The sequence below is a fragment of the Salvelinus alpinus genome, chromosome 14 (genome assembly GCF_045679555.1).
Source record: "Salvelinus alpinus chromosome 14, SLU_Salpinus.1, whole genome shotgun sequence".
NCBI lineage: Eukaryota > Metazoa > Chordata > Actinopteri > Salmoniformes > Salmonidae > Salvelinus > Salvelinus alpinus.
The window spans coordinates 13,626,649-13,645,875 of NC_092099.1; the positions used below are offsets into that span (position 1 = coordinate 13,626,649).

General features: G+C 40.9%; 1 protein-coding gene across 1 annotated transcript in view; it reads right to left on the minus strand.

Moving 5' to 3' along the window:
- Positions 1 to 11,482, minus strand: part of LOC139538450 (fidgetin-like) — a 41,109-nt gene extending 29,627 nt beyond the window's left edge. Inside the window, exons 1-2 of the mRNA XM_071340513.1 lie at positions 11,347 to 11,482; positions 10,490 to 10,527 (exon numbers count right to left, since the gene is read on the minus strand). Coding sequence (XP_071196614.1) covers positions 10,490 to 10,514 — 25 coding nt within the window. The 5' untranslated portion in view covers positions 10,515 to 10,527; positions 11,347 to 11,482. The remainder of the gene's footprint in view (positions 1 to 10,489; positions 10,528 to 11,346) is intronic.
- Between the last annotated feature and the right edge of the window lie 7,745 nt (positions 11,483 to 19,227).

Genomic DNA, 19,227 nt, shown 5'->3' on the forward strand with positions numbered 1-19,227 from the left:
TTTTAAGTTATCACTAAGTAAGCGCAATGTACCGTGCAACACTAAGATTTATTTAAAAGGATGAATCAGGACATTTTGGTCAGTCAAACAATTTATGGGTTAATGACTGACTGCTACCTGGTATCATGCCTAAAAGCAAAGCATTTTTACTATTCTCTTGAAGGACGTATGTGTATTACAATTTTCTGTGCAAATTTTCCTTATTTTACTATTTTCTATATCCACTGGTTATGGCTTTAAGGGTGATGGCTAGGGTTAAGGTGAGGGTAAGGTTAGAGGTAATCTGGCTCTAAATACACTAAACACAACAGTCAAATCCTAACTGTAATCTTCAGATTGACTGAACAAAGCAAATGTTTGAAAAACGCTGCTCTTTCCACAACATGTACAGTAAATGTCAAGCAGATATGTGAGTTGGGGTTAAACCTCTTAAAGACGGGCTTCGAGAGACGAAAGGAAATGGTCTTAGCGCCTTTTAAACTCAAATGAATACCACTATGAGTTTATGTAATTAACATACGCCTAAACTAACCCACATGGAAAAAAATGATCTAAAGCCAAGTGTCTGATAATGTCCAGTGTTATCCCTGTGTGAGTGTATTACGTTTACAAGGATCTCAATGGAACTGCATGTCTTTAGATCCAGAAAGCATGCATAAATACATGAACAGGACAAAAGGGAGGAGACATGAAGAGTAAGCACAAGCAACGGATAATGGACACACATGCATTTTATAAAATGTCTATAGGCTGTCAGTCAGAAAAGAAGAAGAAGGGACAACAGTGAGCCCACAGTCCCTGTGTCTAAATGGCATGGTATAGGGGGTGGGAGGGGAGGGGGAGAGGGGGTGTCAAGGATGCATGGTCCTTCATCTTTGCATTAGAGCACACACGTCTCTCAGTATAGCAACAGACAGCTGCTTCCACTTTCTAAAGCAACCCAACTTAGATCACTGGAGGAATTGTCAGCGCACCCGAGAAACATACAAAGATAACATAGCAAGCTGCCATGAGGGAGACGAAAGAGACAGAGAGAGAGAGGGAGAGAGAGAGGGGCATTGGAGAGGAGAGGGGGAATGCTGCATTGAGAAGAGATGGGATTTGTTCTTATTTGCATGTCTCACTCCCCTGGGGTCTCCCTCGCTTTTCAGATGAAAAGCACGAAAGACAACACTTAACATATTTGCTTAAAGATGACAAGCCTGCACTGATTTCATTTGCGCAAGGCTTTGTCTAGAATTGAGATGGGAGAGACCGAATGGGATTTGTTACAGTAACTGACAAATGTATCTGTCTGAACGGATGAGCGTTTCATCAATTTACAACAGCCCCACAGACCTCCCAGGGGGTGTTTACACAGAAGTAACTTAAGTTAGTCACAAGCTTGCTTTAATTGTCACCATTAGAGGACAACAAAAACTGTCAGTCTTATTCACACACCATCCCACAGGAAATGGCTCTGGTCACATCTTCCACTGAAGCCAATTCTAGCCCTCACTTATCATAACGCACCCTTTATTGTAGCTCGCTGAGAGACTTATCTACAGACAATGTTAAAATCCACTGCTTCATTATGCTTTGAGTTGTCTTGGATATGTCTGTATCAGCTTTGCACATCTGGATTTGTGGATTTTCTCCCATTCGTCTTCCTTGCAGATTTTCTCAAGCTCTGTTAAGTTAGATGGGGAGAGGCGATGAACAGCAATCTTCAAGTCTTTCCATAGATGTTCAATGGGATTCAAGTCTCGGCTTTGGCTGTGCTACTCAAGGACTTTCACATTCTTGTTCTGAAGCCATTCCAGCATTGCTTTGGCTGTATGGTCATAGTCCTGTTGGAAGGTAAATCTTTGCCCCACAGTCTAAGTTTTGTTTGCACTCTGAAGTAGGTTCTCATCAAGGATTTGCCTGTATTTGGCTCCATTCATTGTTCCCTCTATCCCTACCAGTCTCCCAGTCCCTGCCGCTGAAAAGCATCCCAATAGCATGATGCTCCCACCACCATGCTTCACAGTAGTGATGGTGTTAGATGGGTGACTGTAACTGTACAGTAACAGTAAAACAGTAACTGTTTTTCTCCAGAGATAGCGCTTTGCATTCAGGCCAAAGAGTTAAATTTATGTCTCATCAGACCAAACTCCAGGCATGCGCCTTTTTCTCAGGAGTGGCTTCCGTCTGGCCACTCTCCCATAAACCGCAGATTGGTGAAGTGCTGTAGAGTCTGTTGTCCTTCTGGCACGTTCTCCCATCTCCCAGCCAAGGAACTCTGTAGTTCTGTCAGATTGGTCATTGGGTTCTTGGTCACCTCCCTATCCAAGGTCTTTCTTGCCCGGTTGCTCAGTTTGGTCACCGGCCAGCTCTAGGCAGTCTGGGTAGTTCCATATTTTTCCCCATTTAACAATGATGGAGACCACTGTGCTCTTGAAAAATTTCAACACCCTTATGTCCTTCCCCAGATATATGCCTCATCACAATTCTACCTCAGACCTCTAAGGACAGTTCATTGGACTTCATAGTATAGTTTGCATGTCGCCACCTACTGTGCTGGAGTGTGTGGTTAATCACGGTTTACAACATTTCTAAATCCTCCTACCTAACTCAGTACTACTAACTTCTAATAGACCCTCCCCATCCCCAAAATCCTTTCCAAATCCCCCCCCCCAAAAAAATCCCTTCCAAACCCCATCCAACCTCAATGACCCTACACTTCTGACATGCACTGTCAACTGTGGGACCTTACATGGACAGGTGTGTTTCTTTCTAAATCATGTCCAAACAATGGAATTGGCCACAGGTGGACTCCAATCAAGTTGTAAAAACATCTCAAGGATAATCAAAGGAAAACGGATGCACCTGAGCTCAATTTGGAGCGTCATAGCAAAAGGGTGTGAATAGTTATGTAGATTATATTTTTGTATTCCATTTTCAATAAATTTGCATTTCTAAAAACATGTTTTCACTTTGTCATTATGAGGGTTTGTGTGTAAATGTGTGAGAAAAAAAAACATATTTTTAATCCATTTTGAATTCAGGCTTTAACACAACAAAATGTGGACTAAGTCAAGTGGTATGAATACTTTCTGAAGGCACTGTATGTTATGGCCCTGGACTCGATTTCAGAGGTTGACGCCACCTCTCTCTCTATTGATTTACTGAAGAACAGGTTGGGATCCCTAGGATCTGACATGGTGGAATTCATATCTTCATAACATATTCTACCATACAACTACATGACTTGTAAAAGCGTATGCATATACAGTATGTATGATAAATCATAATGTATGGTGTTGATTATGAAAATGCTAGAGTGAAGATGAACAAAAATATTGTCTAAAGAACAAACGTTTGACGAAAGAATGTTGAGGTATATATCATACAATGTACTGAGGGGAAAGGATTTTAAATATACTATATATAGAAAAGTATGTGGACGCCCCTTCAAATTAGTGGATTCGATTATTTCCGCCACACCCACTGCTGACAGGTGTATACAATCGAGCACACTGCCATGCAATCTCCATAGACAAACATTTGCAGTAGAATGGAATTACTGAAGAGCTCAGTGACTTTCAACGTGGCACTGTCATAGCATGCCACCTTTCCAACAAGCCAGTTCATTAAATTTCTGTCCTGCTATAGCTGCCCCGGTCAACTGTAAGTGCTGGTAGGCCACACAAGAACTGTTAGTTGGGATCTTCATAAAATTAATTTCCATGGCCGAGCTGCAGCACACAAGCCTAAGATCACCATGAGCAATGCCAATTGCTGCTGGAGTGGTGTAAAGCTCGCCGCCATTGGACTCTGGAGCAGTGGAAACGCCTTCTCTGGAGTGATGAATCACGCTTCATCATCTGGCAGTCCGACGGACGAATCTGGGATTGGCGGATGCCAGGAGAACGCTACCTGCCCCAATGCATAACTGTAAAGTTAGCTTGAGGAGGAATAATGGTCTGGTGCTGTTTTTCAATGTTCGGGCTAGGCCCCTTAGTTCCAGTGAAGGGGAATCTTAACGCTACAGCATACAATGATTTTAAACGATTCTGTGCTTCCAACTTTGTGGCAACAGTTTGGGGAAGGCCCTTTCCTGTTTCAGCATGACAATGCCCCCATGCACAAAGCGAGGTCCATACAGAAATGGTTTCTCGAGATCGGTGTGGAAGAACTTGACTGGGCTGCACAGAGCCCTGACGTCAACCCCACATCTAGTGGAAAGCCTTCCCAGAAGAGAAGAGGCTGACATAGCAGTGAAGCGGGGACCAACTCCATATTAATGCCCATGATTTTGTAATGAGATATTCAACGCGCAGGTGTCCACATACTGGTGGTATCGTATCGTATACCATCCAGAATGCATATATAGCCTATGTTCTTCACTTAAGGGTTGCTGAAAAGTACAATTTGAATTGTACAGTACTAGAAATGGTCAGCAGCGTTCAGATCAAACGCATGTCCTATCTTACAGCTTTATCGGCGTTAACCCTTTTGAGGACTTCAAAGATGTTATCCAGTTTCACTCCTCTTTTAGCAGCAGCACAATTAACTGTTGGTACATGATTCCTATGCATACTGTATACAATGTACATAGTTGTAATGTAAAAAGATATATAAAAAAATTAAATTAAATTCTTAAGTGACACCAATTTGTTTAATCAATTCAGAAAACTGATGGAAATATGTGTATTGAAACTATTTAGGAGTGTGTCCATGTACATTACATTTGTATTATTTATGATTAAGTTACTGACTATTCATTTCAAAAATATATACTGCAAGTATCATTTGCCTAATTGCAGCAATTACATACTTTATCTTTCCCAATATAAAAACAACAATTATGAAGTGTGCCACAAGAAATGTGGAAGCAATGAAAAACAATTGCGACAAGTCTGTAGTAAGTAGAGTGTAGTCACATTATCAAAAGCTATGGTATATCATGCTACAGTATTTGCCTATAAGTACTCTGCTAACATGACAACATGCCAGGCATCAGGTGAAGAGGGTGGTGAAAAGGGGAAGGGTTAGCATCTGTCATCAAGCGCACCACAAAACTCAAGACGAGGATCCATGTCAACCAGACAGCTTAGATTGCAATCAGAAGTGCAATAAAATGAGGAATAAACAGACCTGTCAGGGAATTTACCACACACACTGGAGAAGCCAAAAGGTTAAATCATGACTAAAGAAAATTGCCTATGAGCAGCCTATGGCCCCGGCGCTGCGTTAGGACATAGTAGCTAACGGGACTAGGTCCATGTCCTCTATTATTATCTATTCTATCCTCAGCTGCTAATAACTCAAGTTAGCAATACTGTACTCATAACTATATCTAAAAATGTGAGATGTTAATGTATTTAAAAAAGCATGTTTTAAAACCACACAGCAACATCTTAGGAGTGCTGAATGCAATTAGATAGTTTCACCTAAAACCATCAGGCATGTGAAAAAGCACTGAGAAATACATACAAACAAAGTGCCTTAAATCACATGTATGATCATGTAAACTTTTATGGAAACACGTTACAGCAAAGACAGCCTACAGGGAGGAGGTTAGAGCGCTGGCAGAGTGGTGCCAGGAAAGTAAGCTCTCCCTCAATGTCAGAAAAACAAAGAAGCTGATCGTGGACTTACAGGAGACACAGGAGGGAGCACGCCCCCATCCACATCGACAGGGCCACAGTGGAGAGGGTCAAAAGCTTCAAGTTCCTTGGCATGCACATCACTGAGGACCTGAAATGGTCTCACCACACCAACACCGTGGTGAAGAAGGCATAACAGCGCCTCTACAACCTCGGACGGCTAGCCCCGAAGACCCTCAGAATCTTTTACCGATGCACCATTGAGAGCATTGTTTCGGGTGGCATCACCGCCTGGTACGAACACTGCACCGTCCTCAACCGCATGGCTCTCCAGAGTGTGGTGCGGTCAGCCCAAACGCATCACCGGGGGCACCCTGCCTGCCCTCCAGGACATTTACAGCACTCGGTGTCAAAGGAAGGCAAAGAAGATCATCAAGGACCTCAGCCACGGTCTGTTCACTCTGCTACCTTCTAGCAGGCAAATGCCTCAAAGCTGGGACCAAGATAGTGAAAAACAGCTTTGATATCTCCAGGCCATCAGACATCACTAGCTGGCTACCTGCCCGGTACTCTACCCTGCACCTTGAGACTAATGCCCCGTGTATATACACTGAGTGTACAAAACATTAGGAACATGATCCCTAATTGATGTCACTTGTTAAATCCACTTCAATCAGTGTAAATGAAGGGGAGGAGACAAGTTAAAGAAGGATTTTTAAGGCTTGAGACAATTGAGACATGGATTGTGGTTTGAGTGTGTCAAGAACTGTAACGCTGCTGGGTTTTTCATGCTCAACTGTTTCCCGTGTCTATAAAGAATGGTCCACCACCCAAAGGACATCCAGCTAACTTCACACAACTGTGGGAAGCATTGGAGTCAACATGGGCCAGCATCCCTGTGGAACGCTTTCGACATGTTGTAGAGTCCATGGCCTTACTAATTGAGGCTGTTCTGAGGGAAAAAGAAGTTGCAACTCAATATTAGGAAGGTTTTCTTCATGTTTTGTACACTCAGTGTAGAGTCATTGAATGCTGGTCACCTCATATTCTATGTATATACTGTTGTTTACTCACTGTGTATGTACAGTGCATTTGGAAAGTATTCAGACATCTTGACTTTTTCCACATTTTGTTACGTTACAGCTTTATTCTAGAATTGATAAAAATGTTGATAAGAAATCTAGTTGTAGAAACATCTCAATGATGGTATTTATTCCTCATCAATCTACACACAATACCCCTTAATGACAAAGCGAAACCTTTGCACATTTATAAAAAAATTATATCTGAAATATCACATTTACATACAGTAAGTATTCAGACCCTTTACTCAACACTTTGTTGAAGCGCCTTTGGCAGCGATTACAGCCTCAAGTATTCTTGGGTACGACGCTACAAGCTTTGCAAACCTGTCCAGAGATGTTTGATTGGGTGCAAGTCCGGGCTCTGGCTGGGCCACTCATGGACATTCAGAGACTTATCCCGAAGCCACTGCTGCGTTGTCTTGGTTGTGTGCTTAGGGTCGTTGTCCTGTTGGAAGGTGAACCGTCGCCCCAGTCTGAGGTCCTTAGCGCTCAATAGCAGGTTTTCATCAAGGATCTCTTTGTACTTTTCTCCGTTCATCTTTCGCTCGATCCTGACAAGTCTCTCAGTCTCTGCTGCTGAAAAACATCCCCACAGCATGATGCTGCCACCACCATGCTTCATCATAGGGATGGTGCTAGGTTTCCTCCAGACGTAACGCTAGGCATTCAGGCCAAAGAGTTCATTCTTGGTTTCATCAGACCAGAGAATCTTGTTTCTCATGGTCTGAGAGTCCTTTAGGTGCCTTTTGGCAAACTCCAAGCGGGCTGTCATGTGCCTTTTACTGAGGAGGGGCTTCTGACTGGCCACTCCAACATAAAGGCCTGATTGGTGGAGTGCTGCAGAGATGGTTGTCCTTCTGGAAGGTTATCCAATCTCCACAGAGGAACTCTGGAGCTCTGTCAGAGTGACTATTGGGTTCTGGGTCACCTCCCTGACGAAGGCCCTTCTCCCCCGATTGATCAGTTTGGCCGGCTCTAGGAAGAGTCTTGGTGGTTCCAAACTTCTTCCATTTAACAATGATAGAGGCCATTGTGCTCATGGGGACCTTCAATGCTGCAGAAATATTTTGGTACCCTTTCCCAGATCTGTGCCTCGACACAATTCTGTCTCGGAGCTCTACGGACAATTCCTTCGACCTCATGGCTTGGCTTTTGCCCTGACATGCACTGTCAACTGTGGGACCTTATACAGAGAAGTGTGTGCCTTTCCAAATCATGTCTAATCAATTGAATTTGCCACAGGTGGACTCCAATCAAGTTGTAGAAACGTCTCAAGGATAATCAATGTAAACAGGATGCACCAGAGCTCAATTTCAAGTCTCATAGCAAAGGGTCTGAATACTTACGTAAATAAGGTATTTCTGTTTTTTATTTTTAATACATTCTAAAAAAATATATAAAAACCTGTTTTCACTTGGTCATTATGGGGTATTATGGGGTGTGTAGATTGATGAGGAAAAACATGTATGTAATCCATTTCAGAATAAGGCTGTAACGTAACAAAATGTGGAACGCACTGTATACTGTATATTTGACATAGCCCATCCTAATATACCTACTACTGTACCTACCACTTTCTTTTCTAAAATATATACTGTCTATACACACCACGTATTTATATTCTGGTTCTGACACATGCTCATGCTAATATACAGTCTACGGTCTACAGTCAATCACGGATTACAAAAAGAAAACCAGCCCCGTCGAGGACCAGGATGTCTTGCTCCCAGACAGGCTAAACAACTTTATCTTCTCAGGATGATTAATTGGACACGTTCTGTCATTTCTTGATGTCTTGTTTCGATTTTTGGATTATTTGTGTATTTGTATTGTATTTGCGAGACATTCTACTGCACTTTCGGAGCTAGTAACACAAGCATTTCGCTGCACCTGCTATAACACTTGCAAAATTGTGTACGCAACCAATACACTTTGATTTGATTTGAGTGTTTGTGATGTACGTTTTACTGAAGAGGAATCTCAGCTGTCTGTTAATTATTAATTCCCTCGCATATGAATTCAAATGAGAAGTGTGAACAAAAATATGTTTGATTTTTTGTATTGAGAAAATAAGTGTTCAATTTAAGTATCAAAACGTCATACAGCTAAACAAGACCCAATGGGTAAACACTGGTTGAATCAACGTTGTTTCCATATCATTTCAACCAAAGAAAATCTATGCGATGACGTTGAATCAACTTAAGGCCATTTTGTATTTTTTTCACCCAACTTTTAACCTAAATCCGATGACAAGGTGACATTTTTTGTTGATTTCATGTTGAATTCACGTTAGTTGAAAACTCAACCAAATGTAAATCAAAACTAGACGTTGAACTGACGTCTGTGCCCAGTGGGGAAGTTCTGAAACTGAATTTCTTATGAGTCAGTATTATAATGTTAAGTACAAATCTGGAGTAAATCTATGTATCACCCTGAACAACTGCTAACACTTGCAGGGTGGGCTGTGGACTGCAGCGGGTCATAATATGTGCCCCTGCAGGCTATAGAATGAGCGTAACCAATTCTGATGTAGACAAATAATGTGAAAATGTTGAATGTGAATTTTCTGATAATAAAATAAAGAATGAGCAAAGTTTCCCATAATGTTGAAAAGTGAAAGTACAAAGACAGCACAACACAAGACAGATATGAGGGGTCGTAAACAGCACTTTAGGATGTGGGAGTTGTGCTGATGATCATTGTCCTTACTGATTAACTCACACATTTGCCTACAGCTTTACTGAATCTTCACAGGTTGTTCCAGTTCTAATCTTTTGCTGTCTGTAAAGGCAGACTGAACCCATTAATGTGGCATGTTATTTACTGGTATCAAATTACTTCAATGTATTAACTCCATATCAGAAATGGCATATACAAAGTAATATCTGATTAATAAAACATACATAAATCGACACATGATGGGCCACTTACCCATTCATTTCACCACACAAACAGAGTTAATGCCCCATACACTTTCATGATCATAAGCAAAGTCTATATGAAGTCGTAAATGCCCCTGGACTCGACTGGATGCATGACAGTGCAATTTGGAGCTAATGCCAATGGTCTAATATATTGGTTGAATTTCTGAACATCAGAGACAGGCAAAACAGTAGAGAGAAAATACATTGGAGCTTGTAACAATACATGGAAGAAATCTCTCATATAGCAATCACTTCCCCAATGACATGAGAGCTGGTCTCCCACTCCCAAATACTACTTTTACATTATGTTAATCTGAAACCACCACTAATAATTTTGTTAATGCGGATAGGGGAAGCAGCTCCCGTCTGGTAAAGATAAATTGACGCATAAAATATGACAATACATACATTTCAGACACATGCAAAAATAAAAAAGATGTATAGTGTGTGAAACGAAATGTTAATGCAAAATACAGAAGTTACGCACTAACTTGTTCTTCACAATGTAAAACTGATAATAGCCTAAGTATCATCATTACCATTTTTAGGCTAGTGGCAGTATTATGCTATACTGTAACTATTGTTATTATTATTATCATTATTAGTAGTAGTTCACTTTTAGTTTTGAACCAATATACCTCACTAAATTAGCACAGTACAGCATTTCCTAAATAAAATGCCTCCACATGGTAAACATGCGATTCACAACCACCTATGTGCATTTAACAAACTATTGATATTTTCTAACCTATTATTGGTATTTCTAAAACAAACTATTGCTGCAATTGCAACGTCACTGTTGAACTTTTCAACATTAAGATGAGCCATGCATACACAACATAAACGCACCGGGAAAATTCTCCCAGTTATCATGTAATCAATCAATAAGTGAAATAGTCCAACATACCATAAATACTGGTGCTAGTGATCATGTCTTCTTTACGCCTAAAAACAAGGGGAAAGGAAAAAACAGCAGAAACGGAATTTTCACGAGGAGGAATTCCAAATGTTGCTTCTCATTACAGGCACTTTTCCTTTAAGCTATCGAATTTCACTGCCTTGAAACGTGGGTCCTTTCGTCAGGTATTCATTTGAACCGACATGCATATAACTAAGAAGAAAGAAAAAACAACAAAAGCTATTTGATAACATGTGAAGAGAGAGCCAAAACACATGACCATGAATGTTAAGCCTAGATCAGTACTCCTTGTTCCTTGCTCCTTGCTGTTGCAAGAAAACACATTTTCTTGCAACCCCATTAGGGGAAGCGGCTAAAGCAGCATGAATGATGTTGTCCCATTACTTTTAAAATACTGTTATACTACATACAGCCAATTGTCACCACGAAGAGCGCAATGACAACGTATTTATTAGCCACCTGCCACCAGTTATCGCAGCAAGTGTATCTTCAGAATATCATAATGTTTTCACTTGAAAGTTACTTTGCAACAATTTGTATAGCCCTCATCACTTTCTCATTAAAATGATTGATTATTTAATCATTAATTGCCTCGAGCGCCTGATTGATTCTCAGCCGTGCCATAAACTTCAAATCCTTGCAGTAGCTATAGTCTACTTTGGCATTTGACATTGCCTATATATACATTTTTAATAGACGATAGTTGGTTAGGTACTACGCTGCATAATGCGTGATGCGTGAGAACGTTTCAAGAGGTATACCACAAAAAGCGCTTACTCTTGCGTATTGCAGCCTCGCTTCTTTTTAATTGTTCATATCTAAGATAGAGACACTTTAACTCTTACCTGTATATATGACAGGGTAGCTTCAGAGATTATAGTAACATCGATCCAGTGGATATGCTTGATGAATGGGTGCTCGGGTTAAACGCGACTGCTTGCGATTTGAAACCATTCCAAGTTAGTGAGAGGATGACTGACCAAAGCCTCTGCCATATTGGAATTCCAAACCCTGGACAGCTGCTCTACAGAAGGCAGCATGCGGCGCACTGCGCATGTATTCTGTCGGACGAGGCCAATTCAAAGCGCTTCCTCCCATAGATGTGACAATTTATAGGTTGCGTTTACATTGGATAATTGCGTTGCTTTTTATTATGCACTGTAGTCTATATTTCACATGGAATATACACTGAGTGTACAAAATATTCCTAATATTGAATTGCACCCTTTTGCCCTCAGAACAGCCTCAATTCGTGTGGGCATGGACTACAAGGTGTCGAAAGCGTTCCACAGGGATGCTGGCCCATGTTGAATCCATTGCTTCCCACAGTCAAGTTGGCTGGATATCCTTTGGGTGGTGGACCATTCTTGACAGACACGGGAAACTGATGGGCGTGAAAAACCCAGCAGTGTTGCAGTTCTTGACACACGCAAGCTGGTGTGCCTGGCATCTACTATCATACCCCATTCAAAGGCACTTCAATCTTTTGTCTTGCGGATTCACCCTCTGAATGACACATACACAATCCATGTCGCAATTGTTTCAAGGTTTAAAAATATTTCTTTAACCTGTCTCCTCCCCTTCAACTACACCGATTGAAGTGGATTCAGCAAGTGACATCAATAAGGGATCATAGCTTTCACCTAGATTCACCTGGTCAGTCTGTCATGGAAAGAGCAGGTGTTCCTAATGTTTTGTACACTTAGTGTATAGCTTCAGTATCAAGAACGAATATATTGATTAGTTAATTAAATATAAAACCAAAGCTAATAATTAGGCTATAAATAGATAATTCAATAGACCTAGTCAAATGCACTGGTGACTGTAATGAAACAATTATTACACAATCATTATTATCATTCAATACTTTGTGTAGAAGATTCTTAGTGTACAACATCACTTACTTATTACTACATTATTAAAATAGACAAATATATTTTTGGGGAACATATATACCCTTCTTGTCTTGCTTTAGAAATGTATTAATACATGATAAGTTATATTACATTATATAAAATGTATAACTAAATGCCCCATTCCATCTCTCTTTTATCATTTCTCAGCTTCTTGAAGGGAGAAAGTTATCTCTCGAGCCCATTGGGATGGCAGGCTAGGAGGAACCCCAGTTAGACACATGATCTAGATCCTGGCACCGTTAGTCCCACAATGCCCTCTGAAATTCATTTGCAAGGGCCTTGGAGTGATGCATTGATTTAGCCTTGAGCACTCCCCACAGATCCCCATGCCATTTCCAGCAGATCCTGAGCTCTTCAGATAACTCCTACCCATAGGTAGACAAGACTCACTGTGCAGCTCTGACCAATGCCAGCTCCAGCTCACACACTCCAAGGTAATAATTACTGCACTGATTCAGCGGTGCACAGCGGATACCTATAGCTAGCAGCCTGTGGGAAAGAATAGCCATACCTCGATTGTTCTGTGTTGCTCATAATTTCCCCAATCATTCCCTCCTTATTCCATCTCTTAAGGATTATGCAAGGTAATATGGCATTGTTTATGTGACAGAAAATGATGAGCAAGATAAATATGTAATATATTGATAAAGAAAAGGCTCATTGCTTCATTCTTCAATTTAGATCAGACAAGGTGAAATCGAAGGAGGAGACCGAAAGTACAGGCAGAACAGTAGATGGTATTAATCTCCTGCTTGAGATGTTTCCAGCCCTGGAATTAGGTGAGGAAACGCTGCTGCTCATCAGTGCTAGTAGCTGAGTGTGACAATGCCCAGTTCATACTATAGCTACCAGACTCTCTCTGTCTGTCCCTAAGAACAGCCTTAAAAGAGTTGGCTGCGGCCCAAATGGCATCCTATCACTAGGCTACATAGTGCATGACTTTTGAGCAGGGTCCATAGGGCTCTGGTCAAAAGTAGTGCACGATATAGGAAATAGGGTACCATTTGGGACATAGCCTCAGTGTGCTCTAGAGGTCAGGGAGAAAACAAACTCAGTGCATTTCCAGGTGTAGCCACGTTCATTGTCTCCTCCCTCATACGAAAATGTTCTGTCTGTGCCTTTTGTCCTTGTGTCAGCAGGCAGGACATTCTAGATGATTTTGCTCAGCTGCCTCCCTGAACTCTTGCTACAGCACGTCAATACGCACATCATCTAGACTCCCCCACATATCAGGGCTGCAGTTTCATGTCTATCATATCACCCACCTGAAAGCTCCTACAGTCAGTGATCAAGTTATGAGACAAAAAGGAACATTGATCAGGAATTTGCATCTTTTTTTCACTCTCCACCTTTGCTCACGTGCATGACTGTTACTGTTAATCGTTCATTCGGATTGACCAAATTAACATTCATTACCCTCAGAGATCATTCATTCACGTAAAGAAAATGCATTATTCTCACTAAATCCAATGCGCAAAACCCAGTAAATAAGGTATTATAACTTTATTTCAATATGTTACTATAACATGCTATGGATTGATGTTACCGTGGTTTAAGCACGCCCCCCCCCCCCTATTTAGAATACAGTGTAATGCTGTTACAGATGTAATGCTGTTACAATTCAGACATCGTTGTATGTTAAACTACAACACATTGAGTTAATGATCACCTGTAACATGATCAGCAAAATATGTAATTGCAACATAATTTTTATTTAAATAGTTCACACATGGTCTCTTACATAATATAGACAACAGGTTAGATTTGACAGAATTGAAAAATAGTATGCACTTACAGGTAACTAAACCACTACATTATGATAATCAGAGTACATTTTACATTAATCTGAGGTTACGATCTGGGCCCACTTCACCTGTAACAAGCAGTAACTCTTTGATGCAATGAGTGTGGCTAGAATGTTTGCTCACGTGTCCCCCAAAGTGAAAATCTCCTCAGGAACAAGGTTAGGGATTTACAAAGGCATGTAACTAGCTGTTTTTTAACGTTCTGCCTACAGACTCTTGTGTCACGTCTGATCACTTCAACAGTGGCTGCTGGTGGGAAATTAAGTGTGCCATGAAACACTAGCTTTGGAGAAAGCCTAACCAACTGCTGCTATCAAAGGAGGCGATTGTGTTATTCGAGATGCTTTACGCAAATAGGACATGTTTCAGTCGCTGGCTCACTGCTTTGTGGAATCAGATAAACGTCTCGTTCTATGTTCATTGTATTTAGGCTGTTCACATTTATTTTGACATGCAGGAGATCTACAACGTAACATCAATCTAGTAATAGAGATGAGAACATCTTTTCGCATGAATCTAGCAAAACACACATGAAGTAGTTATCATTTTATAGTCTAGACTGTAGACAAAATATGCTGCCTAAAATGAAATATTTAGCTACATTTGAGCTTTTTTTGGGGGGGAGGGGTAATGTTGTTTCTATCACTCTGACTACCAGTCTGCACCTCTTATACTTAGAGTAAGCGCTGTACTGTGGTATTTCAAAATGCAGTCCACAGATGCATCTTAACAAATAAAGCTAGTGCAAATCACCAAGGTCCATGAATAGAAATAAAAGTAAAGTTGTCCTCTGGGGGATTGATATACTGTAAGGGGGTTTGGGCGGGAGGAAGTGGCTTGGTAAAGAATAAGTCTATAGCAACCTCCACAATGAAAATCCATGACGGCTGAAGAGTCCAGGTAGAAAAGAACAGAAAGGGACACAAAAAACTCAACGAAAGGTTTGGTTTCTCACATGATTTGATGATGTGTAGCCAAGTCCCTTTATGGACTGGGGCTAAAATCCTAATGGGGACAAGCTTGACGTGAATGAAGCCCACAGAGAATAAGCTACTAAATGTTGCAATAAAAATGTGATTTACAGTAAATTCCACAAGGCTGACAGCGCCAGAGCTGAGGGCATAAACACTGCTTTCAATGCTGTGCTGCCACTCGGCTCTATCTGCTGTGAACTACAATCGCGCAGCGAGCTGTGCTGCTCACCAGCAGTGACTTTGATAAATAACCAGGAAGTCCACTGTTGGCTTAAAACTATAAGTTGTTCAGTTGCAATTCTGCATTGGTCCCTCTTTAATGGGTCTGGAAGTGGCTTTACCAGTAATCTGTCAGTGATTGATTGGGTCTCACTAGATCCCTACCCTATTTGCCTCTGCAGCCTCAATGTTCAGTCCCAGCTGTGAATGCGATACAGTAGCAGGATGGCTGTATTAGGGAAGTGCATGCCTTATTTACTGCTACACAAACACGCTTAATTCCACTTGAGTAAATGTGTGCAGGGTGAATGCCAATAAAACAGGAAACGAGAAGTGACATGTTCCTGTTGTGGCTGAATGCATGCACCCAGGGATAAACAAACACATTATTATAGCTCAACGACTCCAAGATGTTTAAAATAGCAATTTCAGCTGTTATCCCTGTGTAACGTTGTCTTGTTGAATTGACCAGTCTTCCAGTATCAGCAGCGTTAAATGGACAGTGTATAAGCTGGCTATGGTTGTTATCATAATGGAACATAACCACATTCAATTCACAAATACACAGCAATCATTGTCAAAGGGCATTGTTTAATGTACGTATATGTTGTACAGAACTATTGGAACACCTGAATTATATGGGGTTTGCTTTAGAATTAGCCAACAGTGTTATCTCTACGCTGCATTACATTTTAAACAAATCATACATGTATCATGTAGCTGTCATTTGAACTGAAGAAGAAAAGAAATGCACTGTACTATATGAACATTCCTGTCAAACGCTCGTTACAATGAAAAAGGTTGAAAATGACATTTAGACTGGGAGCTAGATATTGATTACATTCACCAGCAGATCCATTTAAATGAAATATTAGGTGAGAATGCTGAGAAAGATGCTGGTAGCTAAAAGTGGTTTCCTGTTGTCGTTTGTGCATCTTCTGAGAAAGGACACATAGCAAAAAAGCAACACGTGGACAACACATTTCATACAGTTTGACGTTATTCGTTAATCAGGTATTTAAAACAGGGCTGGGGTAATAATCCAATTCAGATTCAAATAATATTTGAGTTATTTCTAACAGGAGGTTTGGTCATGAACATTTGTGTATGAATTTTAATGGAGATACTTAAATGGTAATTATTCCACTCAGGCTCAAGCGCAGGTAACAAATGGAATTCAATCAGTGTCCATGCATAATGACCGTCATTAGGAGAAATAAAACAATAATGACATCTTATCTGCATTGAACCTGCAGTCACTTTACACAGTGAATCTGTACCCCATCTCCATGGAGATAAGCAGTTGTCACTTCTCAGCGTTGTGCGGTGAAGACGTTAAATACAACTGCAGCTGACATTAACGTCTGTTTAAAATTCCTATATGCAATGAAAATGACAGCTGAAATTTGTAGTAAGGATATTTTGAGGTTAACTGTGATGTGAGTATAGTGTTTGTGGTTGAAATTCAAGTGTGCTCTCTCTCTACCGCAATGCAGCCATCAGGTCCTCAATCAAATACACACTTGAACTAAATCACGTCATCTCCTCTCCCACATCACTGCTTTAATGTTTTACCTGAGTAGTGTTTATCCAAATGATCAACTATGAATGAATCTGAACAACACAATAGTTCTGGTAATGCGTTCACTTATAGACATAAGTGGTCGGTTTAAAAAGCACAGGGGAGATCTACGAAGAACAGCATGGTTCTGTGTGAAATGCAGATAGTATAGAATTTGTCTATATACCACAAGTTCAAACTCTTAGACATTCTGCTATTTTCTGCCCACTCCAGCAGAGTATAGTAATCATGGTTCTACTGAAGGGGTAACTGTGGCAAGTTGGAGGGGAATATTGCTTGGCTGGACAAAATCCCCAATGGTTTAGACTAGATTCAATAGCTCTTCAGTTGGATGGACTCAATGAAATAAATATCTAAGCTCTGAGGAGCAAACTGTTCAACTGGGGCTCTAAAGCTTCTGACAGATGATTAAACATACACTGTCGCGGAATGCTCTTCAGCATTCTGAGTATCAGTATATATATGTACTGAACAAAAATATAAACGCAACATGTAAAGTGTTGGTCCCATGTTTCATGAGCTGAAATAAAACATTGCACAAAAAGCTTATTTCTCTCCATTTTGGTGCAGAAATGTGTTTACAACCCTGTTAGTGCGCATTTCTCCTTTGCCAAGATCCACCTATCAGGTGTGGCATATCAAGAAGCTGTTTAAACCGTATGATCATTACACCGGTGCACCTTGTGCTGGGGACAATAAAAGTCCACTCTAAAATGTGCAGTTTTGTCACACAACACAATGCCACAGATATCTCAAGTTTTGAGGGAGCGCGCAAATGGGATGCTTACTGCAGGAATGTCCAACAGAGCTGTTGCCAGATACATTAATGTTAACTTCTCTACCATAAGCCGCCTCTAACATCGTTTTAGAGAATTTGTCAGTACGTCCAACCGGCCTCACAACCGCAGGTCACGTGTAACCACGCCAGCCCAGGACCTCCACATCCGGCTTCTTCACCTGCGGGATCATCTGAGACGAGCCACGAGCCAGCTGACGAGCCAGCTGATGAAACTGAGGAGTATTTCTGTCTGTAATAACGCTCTTTTGTGGAGAAAAACTCATTCTGATTTGCTGGGACTGGCTCCCCAGTGGGTGGACCTGGATACCCAGTGGGTGGGCCTATGCCCTCCCAGGCCCACCCATGGCTGCGCCCTTGCCAAGTCATGTGAAATCCATAGATTAGGGCCTAATTTATTTATTTCATTTGACTGATTTCCTTATATAAATTTGTAACTCAGTAAAATTGCATGTTGCCTTTCTATATTTTTCAGTATATATTTGTGACATACTGTAAATCTCCTATACTGTTTTCAGACTGGACAGCTGATACCTTGTCAAAAGCATCAGTTCTATTTAGATATTATCCTGGTCTTTGTCTTTAATTTATTTATTTTTGTCAGTGTTTGTCATCACCATAGGTGTAGTGGCTGTGGTATTATTGCAAATAAATATGTTTGTATCCAGATTATTGTAAAAAAAACATTAAAACAATAAATAGGTACAGTATCAACCATTCTGGCAATCTCAAAATCGATCTAATCAGTCGTTCCTTAAGTGAATTTCACAAGCAGTATGTGTCAGGTTCAACATAAAAAGTTGCCAACACACACACAGTAAACAGCACTCATGAAGACTTCTCAAAGATGGCCACTTGGAGAAATAATTGAATGACAATTCCAATGGTGTGATCCAAGATTTACATACCTTCTGTTCCAGACTAGCTCCATCTGTTTGGTTTTGAGAACCCTGACACAGTCGCTCTTGTGAATTAAACAGTAATAATACTATTGCATATCTGACAGATACCCCAGACGATTCAAAGACGACAACATTGTCAGACAGAGTTGTCCTGGACAGAATACAGTGTGTCATATGGTGTCTGAGAAATTGTGACAATGACATTTAAAAAGAAAAAGATGCTGTTGTCACTATTGACATTGACTTATTTAGGTAGGCCAGTTTGGCTGGGTGCCAGTGGACAGTGCAGTCTGGGCCCCATCTCTCTGCGCCAGGCAGAACCCCATGCCTGACTCCCCATCAGGTGAGACAGCCTCCACTGCTTTGACGGATCTGTCACTGTGTAGACTAAGCCCTACTCTCAGTAGTTCAGGTATCCACCACCACCACTAAAACATCATTAAAAAGCAGGGTGGGGAATTAGCCCATCTCCTTCCCCATATCCTCTAAAACTCGGTATTTCAGTCATTTTCCTACACATTTTGACCACGTT